A 25,836-nucleotide genomic window follows, 5' to 3' on the forward strand; every position below is an offset into this window, starting at 1 on the left:
TCCCACGCTTTGCACGGGGTCCCCAATTCTTCTCAGGGAGCTGCACTCAGCCGGAACACCGTACCGGGCCTTCAAGTGGCCCGCACGGGTTGTGTCCGACTCGTATCACTAGGGGTACGCGCCGTTTAGTCTGGGCGCGTAGTGTGGCTGAGCGATGCGAATTGACATAGTTTGTGCACTTTGGACTTTGCTTGAGTAGACGAAATGTGCAATGATGGGCTCATATTGAGTGAACTTTAGACCAGGGGCACAAGTGGAAGTGATTTTCGTTATCAGAACACCAAAAACTGCTGGGATCAAAGTCAAACTCAATATAAAAATTTTGGTCCAAAATTGGTCAAAATTCGGTTAAATGTGAGTCTGGGAAAAGTTTGGAGGTCATTTTTGAGTTCAGCACACCAAAATCTGCAGGAAACCATATAAAACTCGACTTGAAAATTTTGGTCCAAAATGACCTAATTTGGGATGAAAATATAAGTCTGAAGTCGAAATGGGAGTGATTTTCGTTATCAGCACACCAAAAACTGCTGGGATCAACGTCAAACTCGATTTAAGGGGAGGTTCTACTGAAAAAATAGCACTTTTCAAATTGAGCCCCAGTGTTAACATTTGTTGCATATGTGTAGTATTACATTGTTTTAAGTCAAACATGAAATTTTAAGCCCAATACCTTCCTCCAAATCCAGTCGAAGAGGTTTTTTCAGCCTATTTTAGCAATGTCTTAAAAAGTTCTCCTACGCAAAGTATTTCAACGTAAACTGATGTTCTGGACATTTTTCACTTCTTTGGCACATATGCAATAAAGCGTGGCATCACCAAGACATGGGACCCAACAAATTCATTATGGCATTGTTTATCAGAAAAAAAGACACTAAAATATCAGGATTTTGACCATTTTCTTGAAATTCCAGTGACATGCTGTGTTAAAAACCCAGCTTCTGATTTTGCAATGGTTCCAGTATCTTACTAATGCCACGGTTTATCAATTATGAACCAAAAAAGTGAAAAATGCCCAGAACATCAGTTAACGTTGAAAAACTTTGCATAGGAGAATTTTTCAAGATACGACTGGAAATAGCAGAAAATTCCTCTTCGACTGGGTTTGGGGCTTGGTATTCCTCTGCAAACTTCAAATTTTACTACTTTCTATGAAATACTTTAAATTTACAATGAACGTAAATAGTGGGACTCAATTTGAAGAAAGTAAGATTTTCAGTAGAACCTCCCCTTAAAAATTCTGCTCCAAAATTGGTCCAAATTTGGGTAAGTGTGAGTCTGAGAAAATTTTGGAAGTCATTTTTAAGTTCAGCACATCAAAAACTGCAGGAAACAATATAAACCTTGACTTGAAATTTTTGGTCCAAAATGACCTAATATGGGATGCAATTATAGGTCTGGTGTTAACAGTTTGGGTCAGGGGACAATTTAGATGTCAATATTGAGGTCAGCGCACTGAAAACTACAGCGAAACACACAAATCTCAACTTGGAAAGTTTGGCCCAAAATTGCGTAGCTCTAGATGAAAATGTAGGATTGGCATTGAAATAAATGAAGTTTTTGTGACTAGTACACTGAAAACTACATACAATACTTTAGACTAAATTTCTTTCTGTATATTGTTCCTATTTGTCTTCATGAAGCACCCTCTGTCGTCACCAATTCCCTGATGCCACACCAATGCGAATCCCTCAGTCGAGTAACATTCAATTGCCAGCATTGAATCGCTTAATTGGCTACTTGTATGCTTGGGTCACTATTCGATATCTTTTTTTCCTAACTAATGAATTCACAATTTTATAAGTAATATTTAAGAAACATTTTGCCATTCTTTCATTGTGAACCAGTGAATAAAACAATATTGATTGGAACATGTTATCACAGTTAATATTAAGAGAGTGGCAGTTTAGGGTAGGCTGATCTGAACCAGTTAACGGGGACCAATTATTGTCAAATCCAGTGATTCCTCACATAGAGTCCAATGCCAAGGCTACCCAAAACTTAATGAACCGACATAATTTCTCTTACTCATGTAAACAATACTGAGTAGTACCAGTTATATTAACTTCAGTGATGTTAGAAGAATTGTCTCATTAAATCGAATCACTAATTCACTCACCGCTCAAAACCTGAGTCGTCTCTTTGAACCCAATATCAATTCAAACTCAATACACACAAGCATACATTGATTCTATTAATAAACACATGTTAGTACTTTTGCACTCTTGTCAGCTTGCAGTTTTGAAAAAGAATGTATTTCTCGAGTCCAAACTAAGTATGCCTGCTAATTTCAACACAAGTTTATGCATTTCCCTGATTTCCTCTAGTATGAAAATTTAAAAAAGAGGATGACACTATAGAAAATGAAATATGAAGATGCCCACAATACAAAAGGTGAAAATAAAAACATTCTGTTTACAATGCTCTGTCAAAGTGCACTGACCTGAAGAAGATTCCCCTCTAACGGGGGAGAGGGGCGAGGGGAACGAAAGACGTAAATCATTTGCACTTCCATTCTCCATATTTCGCTGTGTTGATACTCCAAAAGGGTTTTAATCATTCTAGAATGTTGAAAAACTATGGCCGATCTCATTTCCAAACCCTTCTGCTCGTTATTTTGTTTTATTTGCTTATTTGCTTCTGTCCCGTATTTGAGAGCCGCTGCCGCAGGTATGAGAAATTCGTGAGTGCTGAGTGCTGCCAACCTAACCATGCTAATAACCTGATTCAAAAATATGTTTTGAATATTTCAAACGATACTAAACAACGATTTGAAACAAACTCGTGTTGGGGGGTACTAAGGCGACGTTAAATACGAAATCTTGAAACTATAGCCACTGTAGTTGCTGAGAATCGTTGGTGAGTACAAACAGACTCACAGACAGACAGACAGACGCACGACCAGTCACTTTTCAGCGCGCCCAAACACGGCAAGGGCTTCGCTATCGCTCAGCCAACAAGTATTGAACCAGCAGTGCGATCTAATATCCGTAGAAGGCACTTTGGGGACGAGTGTGAACGGGGAGAGGCGAATAAAATAATACACCTCTCACCCTCTCACGGCCCGTCCCTTTAGTGTTGGGAGATGCTTACAGCCAGCGCGGAGTCACTGGCGTTCCGACCAGCAGCGAACACATCCCACTGAACCACATTTTCCGTCAAACTGCCTCGTTCGCAGCGCGCGCCTGCAGCGCATGGAACCAACATGCACTCAGCGCAGCGCGCGGAGTGAGAGGACAGAGCGCCGCAGGCAAAACGCGATCCGTGCACCTTGGAGGACGGCTGGAGACTGACGTTTGGCGTGCCGAGGCAGCCAAAACTTTCCGAGTTGCCGAAGGATTAACGCTCCCCTCCTCGACGACCAATCAGAGAGCTCCTCTTGCCAGCCCAGCCGGCGGGCCTTTCCGCGAATGCATCGGCAGGGACACTCCGGATCGGTGCCGATCGGACTCTGCCGGACAGTCCGAGACGCAAAGCCGCCCTGCGGCCAAGGCCGGAACTGTCCGCTCCGGACTCGGACTCACTACGGCCAAGTCCGAAGGTAAAAAGGAACTGTCCGAGGGGAAAGGAAGATTCTGGAACCGTCCTAGACAGATTTCGGAACTCATCTGTTCTACAAGGGCGCCGCGTGACGCGTTTGACGGCCATCAGTTGTTAGTGCGATCTTGTGCGTGTCGCGTCGCGTCGTGTTGCTGCGTGTCGAGCTGAGAGTGAATACTGAGTGAATAGTGTGTGTGCCTGGTGCGTTGCTGTTGCTTTTGTGGTCGGTAAGTGATGAGGTGGAATGCAAGGCCCGTGGCTGTGGCGCTTCGGGTGGTATGAACGAATGGGCCGGTGTGTTCAATGTTGTGCTTTCCTCGTTGCAGTGTAGTGCGTGTTCCTGGTGTCTTGCTGTGCTGCTGTGTTGCTGTTGCTGACGTGCTTCCTGCTACCCGTCTTCGTTTTGGGTTGCTTCTTGTGGTATGTATGTAATGTATGTAATGAAGTGTTGTGGTCACCACCAGGGAGGGAACAACGTCTAAAGTTCTGTCCGCCCCTACCGCGGTCCTACTGTGAACCGAACCGGCAAAAGATCAGTTGTGTCTAGCCTTCCAAGTCAAGTCAAGGTGCCGTGGAGCGCCTGTCGTCGGGAGGGTAGGCCAGCCCGCGGCACAGCGCTTCGCGGAGCACCTGAGGCAGCCTACCTGCCGGGCGGTCCAACCGCCCGGCCCGGCATATACATTGATGCGATCTGGAATTACGAACTTCCATCATTATGCTCGCTTTCCATAACATAAAACCTTTTTTTTCTAGTGGTATTGCTGTGTTTCTAACTGCCCCATCCACATCTGTTTCAAACTGCCCCAGAGGGCACCATTCCAGTTGTGCTGCTTCCCGCCGGACTTGGTGAGGGCTACGTCAGTGTCCGAGGGTGCGTTACGTTTGCCTAATATGGTACTACAAGATGAATTAAGGGTGCGGGAGATGATTGCTTACTAGCGAAACCCAGACCAGACGGAAACTCCCGTGACTTAGAAATTTAAGTTTAGGCCAAGTTCAGTGGTACCGAATTTATACCTTTTTTTCAAGGCCACTAAAGTGCACCGTTGACGACCGTGTCGATCGCAAATCAGTAAGATCATGAAAACAGAAGATTGTGCACACCCACATTTCCTTCGGCAGCCCTCATTGCTTTAATATTGGTGTTTGTTTCAAACTGCCCCTGTTTCAAACTGCCCCACCCTCCCTTACCCCCTTCCCCTTGAATTGAATAATTTGTATTAGTAGTATTAGGGTCAGTTGGGGCGATTATGGGACACGGTGTAAAACGGGAGCATATTCCAAGGGGTACCCGACTCAAGATAATCATTGCGCGTCTAGTTGAATCAGTGAAATAATCAACATCATCCAATGAAATGACAATCATACTTTCGGGGATGCAATCACTTTTTGGTCTTATGTCCAACCTTGCCACGGAAACCTCAATCGGAAGAACGGACGGAGTTCAAGACAGGGCCTCGCACTCTGTCCCTGAAAAATGTCATATCTGCGGAGATCCCCTTTTAAGAAATTTTGCTTACACCAAAAGCCATATGAAGGACCACGCAAAAGTAAGTTGCTTTGAATCTAAAACTATACAGTAAAATACTATGTAGTGTTTTGTGCATAGCTTTGCACGAAATTGGCCATGCGTTTATTCGTGCGTGCGTAGCTATTGTTGTGTCTCTGGTTGTGGGCGAGAGAAGTCAGTCAGTGCGCGCGGATGCTACTCTGGCGCGGCCGGCAGTGCTCTGGTGGGGCCCGAGGCACGGGGTGCCGCTTCTTATCGGTTTCGCGACAAGTGTCGGCCTCGGCCGGACTCGGGTTGCTCCGGCTCGGCTCGGCGGCCGCCCGGCGGGGACCGTCAGGAAACCAGCGTCCCAACACTTATGCACGAAAGTGTGCATTGTAATGCAGCACCTTGGGCGTTGTTCCGCACAAATTCGTGCGCACGCACGAATATCGAGAATATCGAGATTCGCTCCCTTGTTACTAAATTGATGTTCTTGACTTGATTACCTCCTTGTTTTGATTGCAGGAGGACACCGGAGCGCAACCAGAGCGGCTCACCTGACCTGTTCACTAGTCCGGAGGCGTGCGTATTTTGAATATGAGATTCGCTCCCTTGTTTCTAAATTGATGTTCTTGACTTGATTGCCTTCTTGTTTTGATTCCAGTACGACTTCGATGAGCTACCTGAGCAGCTCCTCCGTGGTAAGCAAATTTAAGATGAAAAAAAAAAACTCTAGAGGTGGAGGAGACAAACGTCACCTCCAATAAACACAGACATACAATGGTCGGATACAAACAGTACCGCCCCTCCAGCTTCCCCGACAAACGCAGTGGCGTAGGCATCAATACCTACATCGAAATAAGCACCCAACACCAGCTCGTCGCTCACCAACACGACGACTGGTCAGAAGCATCCACATTCAAAATCGAAACAAACAGAGGTCCACTGTTCGTTACAAACCTCTACCAGGCTGCCTCAAAACCTCTCAACACAAGACTCATCCAATCCATTCTCGATGCCTCTCTGTTGCGGGCCCCCGCGACTGGCAATCGGCGTGAGCCCGCCGCGACGCCCCGTATTGCTGACGCTAATGGAAAACCCTTCCAGCGGTTCCGATGCGGAGCGACAGGGAAGAGCAGCCGATGCACTGGCTCGCACCGGCCCGCTGGAGGGGACGGCGCGGCAGTCGCGTTCTAGACGGTCAAAGTGTAAGGTGCGTGTGGGGCCACCCCTGTAGTTAAAAGGAGAATACAAACGAGATAAAACCCGAATTGAGTCTGGCCTTGAGTTACCGAAACACACCACCGAAACATCACCGGGCCAGCACTTGCTCGTCGGCGACTTCAACATGGGAGCCAGAAAAGGCAAAGCTTCCGGGTCTGTTGAGATCTCCTACTTTCCGCCCCAGCGCTGATTTTGCATGAATTCTTGGCTCCGGCCTCGTGATCCTCCAGTTTTGTGGAAACAGTCGTTGAGAGTTGTTCTGCCGTCTATTTTGGTTCCTCGCCGTGTTTTGATTGTATCATTTGCCATGTCTCCCGAGCTGTATTTCGCTTTTTATTACCATATCAATGCTGCTGGTTGCACGTGGAAGGTGTGCTGCGAGTGCTTCGTGCACTCTTTCCAGTACGGGCGGGTACGCCCGTACTTAACCGTGGCTACCGCCACGAGGCAATGCCTCGCACGGTACGTCTGCGCCTCAGTTCAGTCGGACGACCGCTTAAATCCGGAGTATTTATGTTTTCTATGGAACGAGACATGTTGTGTGAGTACTGGCTTTTAAATGTTTTTGTGCACTTCTTTATCGAGTGTTAAGTTAGGTAATGATGCCTTCGGGGTTTGGTTACAGTATTTGTATCGGCCTGCTGTCGTACCTGCACCTCCTGCTCCCGTTCCTGCTTCCCGTGTCACTACTTTTCGGATACCTGAAGATTTGGAGGACGCTCCCCTCGCCGTGCGTCTGATGATGACGGCGAGGGTGAGTCTAGTAAATTTTCTAGACTATGACATGAAAATTGTGATTAAGGAGGAGGTTGTAGACCTCGTTGATTAATTTTTAGTTGTTTTTTTTTAAGAATTATTATAATTCTTTTTTATGTTCTTTGTTTTTGAAATGCGCCGGAAACGAATTTTGCAAAAAAAAATTGTTAATGTAATTATTTTTTAAAAAAAAAATTTTCAAAGTCCATTATAATTTGGCACCTCTCAGTTTAATAGTGGTAATTTAATAGTTACCTGATGATTCCCTTATTCCCGCGTTTTAGTAGGCTGCTGAACAAATGGTACAAAATAAACTTTTAATAAACGGTGATTTAGGCCTATGTAGGTTGTGCTGGATGCCCTGTTGGTTATGCAGAAAACAGATTAGGGGGGGAGGGCTAGATGAGGGAAACTGCGAGAGATAGAGAGAGAACTATGCAGTTCAGCTGCAGTGTGAGATGTGTCGCCTACACCCGATAGATTGCTACCATGCACTTTGCTGCGCCGAGTCCAAGCGGCCCTCCGCTGGACCCCGACCGCAGTCATCCTCGTGCACCTCGATCATGACGTCGCCGTTGTGGTGTGCCCTTTGCCTTAATGAACTCTGGTCCCACGACCATGCTGTGTGCCATTTGGCCAATCATGTGTACGAGGGTAAGAGCCCCCGCAACTGTTTCCCGATAGCTTTGACGAAAGTACAAATTGAATCTGTGCGCTGCGAGCGCGCGGTTCGCAGCACACCTGGCTGGCTAGCCAATCAGAGTGCGCCTACCTGCCGCCGCCGGGCGCGGCCGCAGCACACCTCCCAGGTATAAATATGACCGCGCACGGGACACTCCTCACCATTCCCCTGCCGCTTGCACGCCGGACACGGGAACTCCGCCGCCAACCGCCAGTCCAGAGCCCGCCTTCGACGTGAACGGACACCCCTCGCTGCCCACCATGGCTCACTTCTGCCCCACGTGCGGAAAATCCTGCTCAACGCCAGCCAACGTGCGCCGCCACGAGCAAACGGCCCACACCCCCGTGAGGTTCGAGTGCCCCGCCTGCCCAGCAACGTTTCGGCACCGACGGCCACCTCCCGGCCACCGAACGTCCACCACCCCTTTGGACATCGCCAGCGCACTCCTTCACCGTGCACCGTGCACCCTCCCATCATCGCCGCCGCCTACAAGCAGGCCGCCAACACCGCCGCGAGGGTGAGCGCCCCGTCGCCACCCCGTCCGCCGCCGTCATCGACGCAACCCGCGTAGCGGCGCCGGTCGCCCCGCCGCGTCCCGCGCGCTCGCTCGCCGCCATCGAGGAGGCCCCGAAGCAGTACCCCGCGCGCGCGCACCTGCCGCGTTTCGGCCGCCTCCCCCCACCGCCGCGCACCCCCGTCCGTCGCGCACCGCCGTGCGCCCGCGCGCCTCGCCGCACGCGCCCCCCCGGGTGACCGACGACGCCGTGCCCGTGCACAACCACCCCGCGGACGTCCCCGTCGACGCCCACCGCCAGCCGCCGCAACTCACCCGCCGCGCCGCTTCGCCGCGCACCCTACCGACCCCTGCCTGAGGCCGCACCGCCTGCACCACCTCCTCTCTCCCGGAGCAACAAAGTCGCGGAGAACCAAGCGACCACCACCTACCAGCTCCAGGACGCCGTGAGGACCAGCAGAAGGCCCGGCAGCAACTACAACAAGAAGACCCACCAGCACGCCCACGAAGCGTAGCCGTCGGCTCCAAAGTCAGCCCACCACCGCCATGCCGGCCATCACCGGTGCTAAAAAGGCCAAGGGGCCCGCGGTGCGGACCCCAGGCGCCAGCACACCCAGACCCAAGGGCACCGGCATCTTCTCCCGCTTCAACATAAAAGCTGCGAAGCAGAAGACCCCAAACGTCCCCAAGACCGCCACACCGCAGGGCGCGAACCAGCTAGCCGCCCGCTCCCACCGACCCCCGGTCGACCGCAAGTATCAGCAGCTCGGCCGCATCCTGAGGGAATGCAGCCAAGCCCCCTACCGCATCCTCTCCGCCAACTACGCCAACAACATCGCCGAGGCGGTCTACTGCCCCGCCTGCGAGACCCTGGACTACCAAACGCCAGCGCAGGCCTCGGCCAGCCTGGCACTGCACGGCGCACAAAGGTGCGCCGAAGCGCCCTTCTCCCAGGACAGAGCCATCGCCCGCTCCTGGTACCAACAGGAGAACTCCAGGGCCCGCTTCGCCTTCAACGCGGCCACACTGCTGGCCCACCACCTTTACGGCAGAGAACTCGTCACCTGCCCAAACTGCGACACGACCAGCAGCGTCGAGGCGATGCACCTCGGCAGCGCCGAGGACTACCACTCGCGCAAGCTATGCACAGCCCAGAGGGACCCCGCCGACGGCCGACGTGGCTTCCTAGTGATCGAATCCTGGCCAAACGACCCGCTCTGGAGAATGCCGAGACGGCGCCCCCACCCTGGGGCACCCCCAGGAAGCTGCAGCTTCGACTGCCCCAACTGCCTGCACTCCGTCTACACGAAGCAGACCAACGCCCCCGCCGCCCTCGCCAGGCACGTCACTGCGATCTGCCTGTTCCCAAACGCGGCGCTGGAACACTTGTTTCCCGCCGGACCACTAGCGGAGATCTTCGACCCCGCCATCGCCGCCCTGGCCCACAAAGAAGCCCTCCTCGCGTTCATCGCAGAACAGGAACAACCGGCCGACGCCAAGGATGGCCAGATCCAAGGCGCCCTGATAGAAGCCCGAAGCCGACGGGCCGAGCCAACCACAGACGCACGGCCGCCGCCCCAGCCACTGCAGCCCGCCGCTGCGGCCGCTGCGACAGCGAAAGCCGCCACCGCGACAACGAAACAACCGAACGCCGGTAAAAAGAAGACTGGTAAGTCCACCGGCGCCCCGCCGCCGAACGCAGCTCAGGACGTACCCCAAAGGCTCCGCCCTAAGCCACCCCCGCCCATCGCGGTGAGCGGCGCCCTCACAAACGAGATCCAATCGGAAATGCTGGGGATCCAAGCCGCCCTCCAGGCTGGGCTCCGCCTAGTCCCCCGCCCCCACTCGTTCCAAGTGAAGACCCACAACGAACAGGACCGCGACATCGTCGTGAACAAACTGCTGGCACTCCGTGCCACCACAGGTCTGGAATTCCACACCTATAGTGCCCCCCAACGCCGCAGCTTCGTCGCCCGCGGCATCCCAGCGCATTTCACCAACGACGACATCCTCAAATGGGCCCGCGACTGCGGCATAGACGCCGCGGAAGCAACCCGCCTGACCTCGCGGAAGGACACGGCCCTGTCGCGCGCCCTGCCCTCCGTCCGCCTCTTCGTCTCCAAGACAACCACCCTGGCCGACCTGCAGGAGAACTGCAGATCGATCAATCTCGCCCAGGTCCGCTGGGCCCCCTACCGGGGATCACAGCGACCCCCAATCTGCCCCAAATGTCACCGCATCGGGCACCTACTACCGGACTGCAACAACAACCCCCGCTGTAAGGGATGCGGGAGCGAGGCTCACAGTGTCGACCAATGCACGGAGCCGTCCATCACATGCCCCAACTGCCACTCCAGCAAGCACAGAGTGAACTACGGAGGCTGCACTCACATCTCTGCCTGGATCAAACGTAACCGGCGCACCAGCCCGCCGGTCAAGCCTCCGACGCCGCAGAAACGCCAACGCCCGGACGGGCAGCAGCCACGCGCGCGGCGCCAGCCGCACGAGAACCGCCCACGTCAACAGCAGCAACCACAAGAACAACAACAACGCCGACCCCAACGCCACCGGCAAGACCGCCCTGCCCAGGCCCAGGCCCGGGACCAGCGCACCGCCCGCGACCCCCGCGGCCCGAACCGGAAGCCTGCCCGCACCTCGAACGCCTCCCGACGCCCCACCCCGGCCGTCGATGACTACAGACTCACAACGCCCGCCCGCGGCCTGCCCGCAGGGCAGAGCAGCACGCGCCACATGGAAGCCATCCAGCAGGTGGATCAGCTCCTAAGCCTCCTACCCTGCCCAACGGCAGACGTCAAGAAATCAGCGTCGGCAGCATACGCCAAGCTCGTCAAAGCCACAACGGCGGGAAACGCCGCCCAGACTCTCCAAACGGTGATCGAAATCATCGAAAAGTACGGAGCGGCCCGCCCGCCCCGCCGCTAAGGGAAAAAAGCCCGCCACTCGCCCCCCCCCCCCTCCCCCTCCGACCCGCCGCGCGCTAGACTGACTGGGGCCAGGGCCGGCTACGGGGGACGAGAAGAGAGAGGGGGAAGCGCTGCGCTGCCCGCGCTGTGTCGCGGCGGACCCCCCCCCTCCCCCCTCCACCACCTCTACCACCACCACCACCGACTCACTCGCCGGCCCGCCGACTCACTCCGGGCCGCACCGTGAGGGCTGCGCTGCGACACGACAGTCCCGGCTTGCCCACCAGCCCGCCAACAACCGTCTACCGACATGCCCAAGGAGATTCGCTGCGAGACGTGCCAGGCGACGTTCTCGACGCCAACGACGCTCCGGCGACACCGGCGCGTCGTCCATCTCGCCGAGCGTCGCCACCCCTGCACCTTCTGTCTCAAGGGATTCGACCAACCCTGGCAGATCGACCGCCACCTGGCCACGGTACATTTGAAAAGCCGTGCTGGACAACACCATGAATGCCCGGTCTGCGGGCGGCCGTTCGCCAATCGGCCGAACCTCGTCCGCCACGTCCGGGCGCTCCATGAAGACGCCCCCACGCCGCCGTCCCTCCGCGAGAGGCGGAAACAGGAGGCATCCGACACTGAATGGCAGGAATGGTTGTCCGGCTGCCAGACGGGCCCGGTAAGCGGCAACGACACCGCCGCCTCGCCGGACTCCCCGGACTCCAGTCCGAGTCCGAGCCCGCCCCCCGCCCCCGCGGATGAGCCGTCCGGGAGCTCTGTGACACCTTGTGTCGCGGAGCGATCGGGCGGCGAACCCGAGGATGCCGGGGAACCGGAACCCGAACAACAAGAGGAGCCTCCCGTGGACACCGCCGACCTCGCGGTCCCTCCTCTGCACCCTGCCTCTGCCACGGAGGGTGCTCAATCTTGAGCACCCAGCACCAGCAGTGCCTCACCGGCACTAAAATCAAAAAGGCCCTTCTAAGGGCCAACCAATCATTCCCGAAGGAATAACTCCAAAGACAAAAAACCTATGCCCGGCCCACAAGCTGGAGACCCTCCGCAGCTTTCCACCTTTCCTAGAAAACCCCGGCCGAAATTTTTATTTCGAGTATGGCATTGTTGTGGGTGCTGATAAAGAAAATGACAACCATTTTGACCCCAGACCCGATTTGTATCACCATTTTTTCTTTGATTCATTATTGCAGGAGGAGGCTCGAAGGCTGTTGGCCCAAGTGGTGGCCCCACAGCAGCAACACGCTCACTCGGCGGCGAGCCAAACACTCCCGAGGCAGTAAGATGTGCATGCCAATGTCGGTCTCTGTTTTCTTCTGTGTCTTCCCTGCATCCATGTGAATCTAATAGGGTGTTTTTGTGTTTTATTTTAAAAGAGGGGATAAACATTGCTCATCCCGTGGAGTGCGGGCGTTGCGGTGGAATATTTAACACCATCAACATCACACTCCAACATCAACAGGAGGGGCTGTGCTATATGTGTGAGTGTTAATGTGTATAACAAGATTACACAAATGGACGTAATAGACTGTCGAAAGGTAATTAAGTGATGAACAAAATGTTACAGCCGTTCCTGTTGCGAATGGTGCGATAAGATCCCGATTCGGACCTATAGGGACAAGCATATCTATAATTCCCAGAGACGAAACGCCGCCCATCCTCCCCATCAGGGCTCCGATGCCCGTCAGGACCACCGTACCCATTTGGGCGACATATGTCCCCACCCAGGTGGTTACGGTGGCCCCGGCGGACTCCACCACAGGGCCAGATAGGGAGGAGCTTCCAAGTGAAGACAATTAAGAAATACTGTTAAAATACTATGTTTAAGAAATACTGTTTAAATTCTATGTTTAAGAAATACTGTTTAAATACTATGTTTAAGAAATACTGTTTAAATACTTTGTTTAAGGAATACTGTAATACTACGATTAAGAAAAAATGAAAAAGATTTCATTTGAAATAAATAAATAACGCGTGAAATAGGAAACGATGTGTTTGTCATTAACTTGTCAATGAACAACTATTCCCACACCCGCTGAAGAGAGTCGTGCGTTACTTGTAATGGGGGCTAGTGAAATGCAAAAATATAAAATATTATAAATAATTTGATGAAAAAAGAGAACAACATTCATGCCATTTGTCGTCTTTTTCCCCCAAACAATAAAAAAAGTATGAAAAATGTAAGAAAAATTTAGTCCGCCTCAGAGAGCCACTAACCTCTATGAAACACTCACAAAGATGCTAGCTTTGAGCAATCACGCCACCGAGCTATCCGCGCAGTAGTCGAGTCCGAAAACCGCGAGAGCGCAGCACTGTCCAGTCTCGCAAGGCGCTAGCCGGCTCGAGCTGATGGCTCGACAGATAGATGTCGCTGAGGAACAATGGCAGCGGCCATCATTAAAAACCCGTCTCCGAAAGTGTCGTTTCTGCGCGAACACGATGAGGGGAATGTGTGCGAGAGAGAGTGAGAGCGATAAGGCACGCACGCATTGACCTCGCACGCCAGCTGCGCAGCGAGCGAAAACTGCTGACTGCACAGGCAGCTCGGGTGGAGAGGGACGCCTTGCAGCGAAAAGGCAACGTCCGAGAGGGCGCATGTGTTCGGAAACAGCCGCTCCAAGCGTAAAGGTCATGTTGCGCTAATCCTTACATGTGGCAAAAAGCTACGGTAAATTCTGTAAACAGCTTGTGGCAATTCTCCGTAGCCCCCTTATCAATATTCTCTGTAGGCTCTTACAGCATTTTCCATAGGACCGCACAGTATTCTCCGTAGGACCTTACAGTGATCTCCGTAGTACTATACAGTCTTTCAGGTCCTACGGATAAGAGTGTGTGGACTTACAGAGAATACTGTACGGCCCTACGGAGAATACTGTAAGAGCCTACGGAGAATATTGATAAGAGGGCTACGGAGAATCCTGGCAAAAAAATTAACAGAATTTTCCGTACCTTTTTGCCACAGTGTACGGACGAACCGTTTGAGCAAATGGTCCGGTGTCCTCCTGCAATCAAAACAAAAAGGCAATCAAGTCAAGAAAATCAATTTAGAAACAAGGGAGCGAATCTCAGATTCAAATTACGCACTCCACACTAGCGAACATGTCACGAGAGCCGCTCTGGTTGCGCTCCGGTGTCCTCCTGCAATCAAAAACAAGGAGGTAATCAAGTCAAGAACATCAATTTAGTAACAAGAGAGCGAATCTCGATATTCTCGATATTCGTGCGTGCGCACAAATTTGTGCGGAACAACGCCCAAGGTGCTGCATAACAATGCACACTTTCGTGCATAAGTGTTGGGACGCTGGTTTCCTGACGGTCCCCGCCGGGCGGCCGCCGAGCCGAGCCGGAGCAACCCGAGTCCGGCCGAGGCCGACACTTGTCGCGAAACCACGGAGCAGAATGGTATGGAGGATCAGCTATGCACGAAAACCGAACTACCTTTCGCGGCGGCAGTTGGTGCTTGCTCCGGCCGCCACCGCGCGGCGCTCGCGTCGTTATGGCTCTGCCCCGGCCGCTGGGCGCCTCTGCCGGCCACTGTGAGGCATGGACCGGGGACGGTTTTTCGGCTGTAAATCCTAAACCGTTCAAATTAAATGGGTAGAGTAAGCGAGGCGATTGTAGGTCTCAGTCTAAGCTACAATCGGCTCGCTCAGTATACCCCTCTAACTGCAGCGGCCTAGGAGCTAGGACTGAAAAACCATCTCCCGCCGGCGCCGGCAGCCCCAGGCCCCAGCCCCTGTCTATGCTTTTCTCTAGAGATAAAGAAAAACATTATACAATCCATTAATTTCTAATTAAATTGCATGATTGTGGTTGAATATTGTTCAGCTAAAATATGTTTACGTAATGGTGTCATTACAATTGCTGGAATGCACATTGTTTTAGAAATCGAGTAGTCATGATATTTGACGGAATTTACTTTATGATGCCTGGTTTAAAAGCTTAAGTCAAAATGAAGACTTTTGAAACAAATCAGTACAGTTGTCGTGACTTAAAAGTGAAATCATTAAAGATGTAGTCAGAAGGTGACTTTACGTTTGCTTTTCAAGTATTGCCTGATGGCACATGAAGCGTCAATAATTCTTTATTTTTTAATTTTTCAAAAAATCTGAGTATAATGCTACTTTATGCTTTCAAGCACAGTTATTAAATTGAAGCCAATTTTATTAGGTTCCCACAGTTTCCTCGCTTGCCAAAGCTTTTGAGCCAGGCATTACAAATTAAGTTACGTCAATTACTTACTATAGGTTCTTGATTTCTAAATCGAAAAGGCTATGCAGCCACTGTTATGGTCTTATGTCCTGATAACAATTAAACTATGCAATACCGAGACGCAATTATGCAGTTTTATTGAAAGCAACTGGATTGTCTTATATTTTTGTGATTGTAGTATGGACCATGGGGCCTGGGGCTGCCGGCGGGAGATGGTTTTTTAGTCCTAGCTCCTAGGCCGCTGCAGTTAGAGGGGTATACTAAGCGAGCCGATTGTAGCTTAGACTGAGACCTACAATCGCCTCGCTTCCTCTACCCATTTAATTTGAACGGTTTAGGACTTACAGCCGAAAAACCGTCCCCGGTCCATGCCTCACAGTGGCCGGCAGAGGCGCCCAGCGGCCGGGGCAGAGCCATAACGACGCGAGCGCCGCGCGGTGGCGGCCGGAGCAAGCACCAAGTGCCGCCGCGAAAGGTAGTTCGCCGGCCCTATGCCGCTGGGCCTGATCCGTTGCTCCATACCATTCTGCTCCGTGGCGAAACCGATAAAAAGCGGCACCCCGGTGCCTCGCCCCCCCCCCCTCCCCCCCAAGAGCACTGCCGGCCGCGCCAGAGTAGCATCCGCGCGCACTGACTGACTTCTCTCACCCACAACCAGAGACACAACAATAGCTACGCACGCACGAATAAACGCATGGTCAATATCGTGCAAAGCTATGCACAAAAAACTACATAGTAATTTACTGTATAGTTTTAGATTCAAAGCAACTTACTTTTGCGTGGTCCTTCATATGGCTTTTGGTGTAAGCAAAATTCCTAAAAAGGGGATCTCCGCAGATATGACATATTTCAGGGACAGAGTGCGAGGCCCTGTCTTGAACTCCGTCCGTTCTTCCGATTGAGGTGTCCGTGGCACGACTGTAACTGAAAAGGTTGGACATAAGACCAAATTTTGTCATCTCAAAATTCACCGAAAAATCCGAAAATGCGGGGCTTTATCTAAACAGACCTTGTTTCCCCAAGCTTTTGTCTTTCCTCCTCTCTTTTCAATGTCGCCCTTTCTTCTTCAGCTGTTATCTTCTGACGCTTCTCCTTCAATTGTTGGTTGTAAGCCGTTACCTCCGCGGCTTGCTTTTATTCCCTTTCCAGAATCTGATTCTTTTTCTCCACTCGCTCTTTCTCATTTTTTTCTTCTTCTTCTCTCATTCTTTCTTTTCTTTTTCTCTCTGTCTCCTCATCCTCTTTCTCTTTTCTCTTCCTCTCCTCTTCTTCATCTCTCTTTTTTCGGTCATTTTCTTCTTTTGTTTCTCTACATTCTTTTTGACGTTTTCTCTCCGCCTCTTCACGTTCTTTTCTTCTTCTTTGTTCTTCTTGTCGTTTTTCTTCTCGTCTTTTTTCTTCTCGTCTTTGTTCTTCTTGTCGTTTTTCTTCTCGTCTTTTTTCTTCTCGTCTTTTTTCTTCTCGTCTTTTTTCTTCTCGTCTTTTTTCTTCTCGTCTTTTTTCTTCTCGTCTTTTTTCTTCTCCTCTTTTTTCTTCTCGTCTTTTTTCTTCTCGTCTTTTTTCTTCTTGTTTTCTTTTCTTCTTGTTTCTTTTCTTCTTGTCTTTTTTCTTCTTGTCTTTGTTTTTCTCGACTCTCTCGCTCAGCAGCTTGCCTTCTTCGCTCATCTTCCAGTCGTTTTTCACGCTCAGCTTGTCTTTTCCGCTCAAAATCGCGCGGTGTCGACGGCCAGCCAAGGCGACAAATGCCCCCTGCCTCGCCACGATTTTGAACAGAGGGGGTAACGATTGGTTAATTTCGTGTCAGCAGGATTACGGGTTACCCGGATTTCCCGCGGATTACCTCCGGGACTGGAGCTGGCAGGCGCTTGTCCGGGCCAGGGTTGCACGTTTTCCTGAAAACCTGTCCGTCCTTTTGAGCCACGTATTTGCTAATTTTTAATCGACTTATTTGTTTCAGGAAAATGGCTAATCGAAATAATAAGGGATTGCCTGGGTAAAATGCTTGTTTTGATAAGCTTGAGAATAAAAGACGAGAATCAAAAAGAAAAATTCAAGACAAAAAGAGAAAAGAAGATGAAGACAACCGAAAAAGACTAGCTGAGCAACGTAGACAACGAGCACAGAGAGAGGAAGATGAGCGGAAAAGACAAGCTGCAACGTGCAACCCTGGCCCGGACAAGCGCCTGCCAGCTCCAGTCCCGGAGGTTATCCGCGGGAAATCCGGGTAACCCGTAATCCTGCTGACACGAAATTAACCAATCGTTACCCCCTCTGTTCAAAATCGTGGCGAGGCAGGGGGCATTTGTCGCCTTGGCTGGCCGTCGACACCGCGCGATTTTGAGCGGAAAAGACAAGCTGAGCGTGAAAAACGACTGGAAGATGAGCGAAGAAGGCAAGCTGCTGAGCGAGAGAGTCGAGAAAAACAAAGACAAGAAGAAAAAAGACAAGAAGAAAAGAAACAAGAAGAAAAGAAACAAGAAGAAAAAAGACGAGAAGAAAAAGACGAGAAGAAAAAAGACGAGAAGAAAAAAGACGAGAAGAAAAAAGACGAGAAGAAAAAAGACGAGAAGAAAAAAGACGAGAAGAAAAAAGACGAGAAGAAAAAAGACGAGAAGAAAAAAGACGAGAAGAAAAAAGACGAGAAGAAAAAAGACGAGAAGAAAAACGACAAGAAGAACAAAGACGAGAAGAAAAAAGACGAGAAGAAAAACGACAAGAAGAACAAAGAAGAAGAAAAGAACGTGAAGAGGCGGAGAGAAAACGTCAAAAAGAATGTAGAGAAACAAAAGAAGAAAATGACCGAAAAATGAGAGATGAAGAAGAGGAGAGGAAGAGAAAAGAGAAAGAGGATGAGGAGACAGAGAGAAAAAGAAAAGAAAGAATGAGAGAAGAAGAAGAAAAAAATGAGAAAGAGCGAGTGGAGAAAAAGAATCAGATTCTGGAAAGGGAAAAAAAGCAAGCCGCGGAGGTAACAGCTTACAACCAACAATTCGACGGCCCCTATTCAAAAGATCTTATCTGCGCGCTCCTATTCAAAGAATCTTATCTGCAACGCACGCAAATTTCACTAAGTTTGACCATTTGGGACGGAGAAGAGGGTAAGCGTATCATATTTCTACACGCACTATTAATTTCTTTGATCTTTCATCTTCAAGTTTGTGTAACTACAATCCCAAATTATTTTGATTTGTAGCTGCCTCTAATGGTCAAACTTAGTGAAATTTGCTTGTTTTGCAGATAAGATTATTTGAATAGGAGCGCCCAGATAAGATCTTTTGAATAGGACCCCTCGAATTGAAGGAGAAGCGTCAGAAGATAACAGCTGAAGAAGAAAGGGCGACATTGAAAAGAGAGGAGGAAAGACAAAAGCTTGGGGAAACAAGGTCTGTTTAGTTAAAGCCCCGCATTTTCGGATTTTCGGATTTTTCGGTGGATTTTGAGATGACAAAATTTGGTCTTATGTCCAACCTTTTCAGTTACAGTCGTGCCACGGACACCTCAATCGGAAGAATGGATGGAGTTCAAGACAGGGCCTCGCACTCTGTCCCTGAAATATGTCATTGGCTGAGCGATAGCGAAGCCTGTTACTCCAGTGGAGTTGAAAAATTTTTCCTGTCTGTCTGTGTGTCTGTGTGTCTGTGTGTGTACACTACTCCTCCTGAACGGCTCGGCCGATCTGGCTGAGATTTTGCAGGCTTATTATGTATGTCCTTGGCTTGGCCCACGCGAAATTTCACCATCCTAGCTTTACTGGTTTGGTTTTTATAGCCGAAAAACACTTAAAAAACGGCGAAAAATCGAGTTTTTCTGAATTCAGATCGCCTTTGTCTTGAAGAAAGAGGGGTCTGGGGGGCGGAGCCAGGACAAGTGAAAAAGCTACAAGGGTCAAGATCGCGTTATCTGCAGATAAAGCAACTCTATCTAGAATGAAGGGGGGTCTGGGGGGCGGAGTCCCCCAGCACGCAAAACGTTAGGAAAATCGACGATGGAGAAGCCATTGCCTGCCGAAGGCAGGCTAGCGCCGCAGGCCAAGGTAGGTACGCCAGGCGCGGATTGGAGAAACAGGCAGCGAGACATCGCGAAGCCTGTTACGACAAGACGCGGTCTGGCGTAAACCTACCTTGTATCTGCGGAGATCCCCTTTTTAGGAATTTTGCTTACACCAAAAGCCATATGAAGGACCACGCAAAAGTAAGTTGCTTTGAATCTAAAACTATACAGTAAATTACTATGTAGTTTTTTGTGCATAGCTTTGCACGACATTGGCCATGCGTTTATTCGTGCGTGCGTGGCTATTGTTGTGTCTCTGGTTGTGGGTGAGAGAGGTCAGTCAGTGCGCGCGGATGCTACTCTGGCGCGGCCGGCAGTGCTCTGGGGAGGCCCGAGGCACCGGGGTGCCGCTTCTTATCGGTTTCGCGACAAGTGTCGGCCTCGGCCGGACTCGGGTTGCTCCGGCTCGGCTCGGCGGCCGCCCAGCGGGGACCGTCAGGAAACCAGCGTCCCAACACTAATGCACGAAAGTGTGCATTGTTATGCAGCACCTTGGGCGTTGTTCCGCACAAATTCGTGCGCACGCACGAATATCGAGAATATCGAGATTCGCTCTCTTGTTACTAAATTGATGTTCTTGACTTGATTACCTCCTTGTTTTGACTGCAGGATGACACCGGAGCGCAACCAGAGCGGCTCACGTGACATGTTCGCTAGTCTGGAGTGCTTAATTTGAATCTGAGATTCGCTCCCTTGTTTCTAAATTGATTTTCTTGACTTGATTGCCTTCTTGTTTTGACATCAGGATGACACGGGAGCGCAACCAGAGCGGCTCACGTGACATGTTCGCTAGTCTGGAGTGCGTATTTTGAATATGAGATTCGCTCCCTTGTTTCTAAATTGATTTTCTTGACTTGATTGCCTTCTTGTTTGCAGTACGACACCGGAAGGCACCTCGAGCAGCCATGCCTCAGTGTCCTCTGGTCTGGAGGGGTACTTATTTTGAATATGAGATTCACTCCCTTGTTTCTAAATTGATTTTCTTGACTTGATTGCCCACTTGTTTTGATTGCAGGAGGACACCGGAGCGCAACCAGAGCGGCTCACCTGACCTGTTCGCTAGTCCGGAGGCGTGCGTATTTTGAATATGAGATTCGCTCCCTTGTTTCTAAATTGATGTTATTTACTTGATTGCCCTCTTGTTTTGATTCCAGTACTATTTCGATGAGCTACCTGAGCAGCTCCTCCGTGGTAAGCAAATTCAAGATGAAAAAAACACTCTACAGGTGGAGGAGACAAACGTCACCTCCAATAAACACAGACATACAATGGTCGGATACAAACAGTACCGCCCCTCCAGCTTCCCCGACAAACGCAGTGGCGTAGGCATCAATACCTACATCGAAATAAGCACCCAACACCAGCTCGTCGCTCACCAACACGACGACTGGTCAGAAGCATCCACATTCAAAATCGAAACAAACAGAGGTCCACTGTTCGTTACAAACCTCTACCAGGCTGCCTCAAAACCTCTCAACACAAGACTCATCCAATCCATTCTCGATGCCTCTCTGTTGCGGGCCCCCGCGACTGGCAATCGGCGTGAGCCCGCCGCGACGCCCCGTATTGCTGACGCTAATGGAAAACCCTTCCAGCGGTTCCGATGCGGAGCGACAGGGAAGAGCAGCCGATGCACTGGCTCGCACCGGCCCGCTGGAGGGGACGGCGCGGCAGTCGCGTTCTAGACGGTCAAAGTGTAAGGTGCGTGTGGGGCCACCCCTGTAGTTAAAAGGAGAATACAAACGAGATAAAACCCGAATTGAGTCTGGCCTTGAGTTACCGAAACACACCACCGAAACATCACCGTGGCCCGGTGGCACTTGCTCGTCGGCGACTTCAACATGGGAGCCAGGAAAGGCAAAGCACCCGGGTCTGTTGAGATCTCCTACTTTCCGCCCCAGCGCTGATTTTGCATGAATTCTTGGCTCCGGCCTCGTGATCCTCCACTTTTGTGGAAACAGTCGTTGAGAGTTGTTCTGCTGTCTATTTTGGTTCCTCGCCGTGTTTTGATTGTATCATTTGCCATGTCTCCCGAGCTGTATTTCGCTTTTTATTGCCATATCAATGCTGCTGGCTGCACGTGGAAGGTGTGCTGCGAGTGCTTCACGCACTCTTTCCAGTACGGGCGGGTACGCCCGTACTTTACCGTGGCTACCGCCACGAGGCAAGGCCTCGCGCGGTACGTCTGCGCCTCAGTTCAGTCGGACGACCGCTTAAATCCGGAGTATTTATGTTTTCTATGCAACGAGACATGTTGTGTGAGTACTGGCTTTTAAATGTTTTTGTGCACTTCTTTATCGAGTGTTAAGTTAGGTAATAATTCCTTCGGGGTTTGGTTACAGTATTTGTATCGGCCTGCTGTCGTACCTGCACCTCCTGCTCCCGTTCCTGCTTCCCGTGTCAATACTTTTCGGATACCTGAAGATTTGGAGGACGCTCCCCTCGCCGTGCGTCTGATGATGACGGCGAGGGTGAGTCTAGTAAGGGAGAGTGGGGTAATTCCGGACGCTTTTTTTCTTTTTGGTCTTTGAGCTTGAATATGCTTCTTGGTTCAAATGTTATTACAGGAGAGTAAAGTATGGACCTTTACCTTCACAATGATATACATGAAAGCCAAATCTCAGCAACGGTTAGGGAGATATAGGCGCTTAACAAAAGCCTTGCAAGTGTCCGGAATTGCCCCAGCCTGGGGTAATTCCGGACGACCTATGGGGCAATTCCGGACGACCTTAAAATTTGACACTACTCGAGCTTACTTTCGCTTGTTTTAATGTCAGGCATGCTTTTAGAAGGCGTGCAAGGACATTTGCTGCGAACTGAAGTGTTTGATTATTACTCAAAGCATATTATAAGGAATAGTTTCTATCAAAACCCCTAAATTGACAACACTGTCTTGAGTAAAGCTCTTTAACATAGCTGCAATACTATTTTTCGTTCTTTCTTTATCCTTCTTAACGGTGGGGATGCATGTCCACAATTTTGAACCCACTACCTTAATATAATGCGGGAAATTGAAGAAAATAACACTTCTTGTCCGGATTTACCCCACAGGTAGTGAAAACCCTTGATGTTCAATTGTAAGAAAACGGCGAGCCATACGAGCACTCCCGAAACGCCAAAGTAAAGTCCAATGACCATATAATATGATAAAATTTTAGTCATGGGACTGAACTTGATGGTAAGGTACGATAAGTACATGGAAATACGGGGGAAAGATGCAGCTTTTGCCTATTTTTGATGGTACTCAAAATTCGTGAAGCGACCACAGCCGAACGGTTTGACCTCCTACCTTGGCGATTTGGAATTATCATTTTTAACTGATTATCTTCCTCTGTTAGGCGGGCTTTTGAGTTATCTTCACTCAAACCCAGTGAAAATCGAAGTGTCCGGAATTACCCCGTGTCCGGAATTACCCCACTCTCCCTTAAATTTTCTGGACTATGACATGAAAGTTGTGATTAAGGAGGAGGTTGTAGACCTCGTTGATTAATTTTTAGTTGTTTTTTTTAAGAATTATTATAATTCTTTTTTTTTCTTTGTTTTTGAAATGTGCCGGAAACGAAGTTTGCAAAAGAATTTTGTTATTGTAATTATTTTTCTAAATTTTTTTTTTAAAGTACATTATAATTTGGCACCACTCAGTTTAATAGTGGTCATTTAATAGTTACCTGATGATTCCCTTATTCCCGCGTTTTAGTAGGCTGCTCTGCTGAACAAATGGTACAAAATAAACTTTTAATAAACGGTGATTTATGTAGGTTATGCAGAAAACAGATTAGGGGGGGGGGGGCTAGATGAGGGAAACTGCGAAAGATAGAGAGAGAACTATGCAGTTCAGCTGCAGTGTGAGATGTGTCGCCGACACCCGATAGATTGCTGCCATGCACTTTTGGCTGCGCCGAGTCCAGGCGGCCGTCCCGCTGGACCGCGACCGCAGTCATCCTCGTGCACCTCGATCATGACGTCGCCGTTGTGGTGTGCCCTTTGCCTAAATGAACTCTGGACCCACGACCATGCTGTGTGCCATTTGTCCAATCATGTGTACGAGGGTAAGAGCCCCCGCAACTGTTTCCCGATAGCTTTGACGAAAGTACAAATTGAATCTGTGCGCTGTGAGCACGCGGTCGCAGCACACCTGGCTGGCTAGCCAATCAGAGTGCACCTACCTGCCGCCGCCGGGCGCGGCCGCAGCACACCTCCCAGGTATAAATATGACCGCGCACGGGACACTCCTCAGCAAAGCTGTCCCTCCGCGCGCCGCCGAGCCGGACGGACGTGCCAGTCCGCCCGTGTGTCCGAGACCGTCGCGCATACCCGTCGACGGGCACCTCGCCCGCCGTCGACTCTGACTCCCGTGGTGCCGCCTGCGTCGCGCGCGCCGCGCAGGAGCCACCCACCCAGTCAGCCAACCAGCCCGACGGCCTCCACGACGACGACCGCCACCACCTCCCGGCACCGAACGTCCACCCTTTGGACATCGCCAGCGCACCTCACCGTGCACCCTCCCATCACCGCCGCCTCCAAGCAGGCCGCCAAACCGTCGAGGGTGTCGGCGCCCCCGCTGCACCCAGCAGCGTCCCGTCGCCACCCCCGCCGTCATCCCGCCGCGCCACCACAAGTGCGCAGCGACGTCGACGCAGCCGCGCAGCAGCACCGGTCGCCGCGCCGCGCCCCGCGCTCGCTCCCCGCCGCTCGTCGCCATCGAGGAGGCCCCGAAGCAGGTACCGCGCGCACACCTGCCGCGTCCGGCCGCCACCACCACCGCCGCGCACCCCGTCCGCCGCGCACCGCCGTGCGCCCGCGCGCCTCGCCGCACGCGCGCCCCGGTAACCGACGACGCCGTGCACGTGCACAACCACCCCGCGGACGTCCCCGTCGACGCCCACCGCCAACCGACCTCTGCCCGAGGCCGCCCTGCCAGCCCCTCCTCTCCTGGAGCAACAAAGTCGCGGAGGACGCGATCACCACCCACCAGCTCCAGGACGCCGCCGTGAGGACCAGCAGAAGGCCCGGCAACAACAAGAAGACCCACCAGCACGCCCACGAGCGTAGCCGTCGACTCCCAGTCAGCCCACCGCCGCTATGGAAAACAGCGCACCCACCAACAGCACCAGGCTCAACCAGAGCCCTGGCCTGCTTGCAGAGCACGCCGCCGCAATCACACGCCTCGAGCGCCGCCGAAAGCTACAGATGGAGACCGTCATCGGCAACCTCCACACACCGCCGCCCTGCCCCATGGATGAGGCCACTGCCACTGACCTGGCACGCCTCATCCGCCTTGAGGAGGAGCTCCACCCCAGAGAGATGGCCTGCCTGCTACATGCAGCCCTCCACGGCCTCGACGCCCACCCTTTCACGCTAACGGCGAACTGCGGGACGCGGGCCACCACCCTTGTCTGCCCAACGTGCAGGGTGGTCGACTTGGCCATCCCGCAAACCGCCTCTCTCAAGAGAACACTACACCGCCACGCCCGCTGCCACGCCGCAACCCATGTCCTCAGCCCTCTTCAGGGGCGGAGCTGGTACGCCCGGCTCGTTTTCGCCCCTGAAGAGCAGGGCCTGGAAACAACGACGGACGCGCTAAAAAAAGCGCAATAAGGGGGCCGAGAAGCTGCCCCCGCCAGCCTGCAGCCCGCACATCACCCTGCCCTCAGCACGTCTCGTCAACAAAGCGCTGAGTGAGAAGAAACAGAACAGCTCTCCAACGCAAGCCCACCGGGCCTGCACAAGCCCGCCAGTCCTGACCTGTCGTCCCAACGCCACGCACGCACCATGTTCGCCTGCGACGACTGCGAGCGGCAGTTCGCACACGCCCGCTCGCTCCAACGCCACCGCCGTGTGGACCACCATGCACCTGCTCACCGTTGTGAGCAGTGCAAGAGGGCCTACCGCTACGGATGGCAGAAACAGCAGTATCTCCGCTCCGCCCACGAGCTGAGCGGCTCACACCGCTACCCCTGCTCGGCCCCGGGCTGCATCTACCGGAGTACTACGAGATCTAACTTAACGCGGCACTGGCGGACCTGCCACAGTGCCATCGCCAAGGAACTCGCCGACGGGTACACCTCCCAACCTGCCCACCGACCTACCAAACCTGACAACCAGACCGACGACCCCCGCAAGGAGGCCGTCCGGGAGGCCCTCAAGACCTTCCTGACTAACGCGATCGCTGCGGCCATCACCCTGGCCCGCAGCGAAGCCCGACCAGTGACAGTAGACGACATCCGTGCGGCGCTCTAGCCAGCGTCGCACGTCGACAAACAAAAATGGCCCTTCTCAGGGCCACCAACCCCTCCCGAAAGAATGCTGTCAAAGACGCTGAGCACTGCTCACCTACGGCCTGCCCACCACTGTGGCGGCACTCCCGCCCCCAACCGCGGCCAGGCAGCCCCCGTGCCTCAACGGGCCTGCCGCTTGCCGCCTCTCCAAAACT

The 25,836-nt window shown here is 51.9% G+C and overlaps 1 protein-coding gene across 1 annotated transcript; it reads left to right on the top strand.

Moving 5' to 3' along the window:
• Positions 1 to 24,534: 24,534 nt before the first annotated feature.
• On the top strand, positions 24,535 to 25,669 carry LOC117647153 (zinc finger protein 648-like). The gene has a single exon (XM_034388721.1). The coding sequence runs from the start codon at positions 25,176 to 25,178 to the stop codon at positions 25,641 to 25,643; it is 468 nt and encodes a 155-aa protein (XP_034244612.1). The 5' UTR covers positions 24,535 to 25,175; the 3' UTR covers positions 25,644 to 25,669.
• Positions 25,670 to 25,836: the final 167 nt, after the last annotated feature.

Source organism: Thrips palmi, unplaced genomic scaffold (assembly GCF_012932325.1).
Source record: "Thrips palmi isolate BJ-2018 unplaced genomic scaffold, TpBJ-2018v1 HiC_scaffold_2, whole genome shotgun sequence".
NCBI lineage: Eukaryota > Metazoa > Arthropoda > Insecta > Thysanoptera > Thripidae > Thrips > Thrips palmi.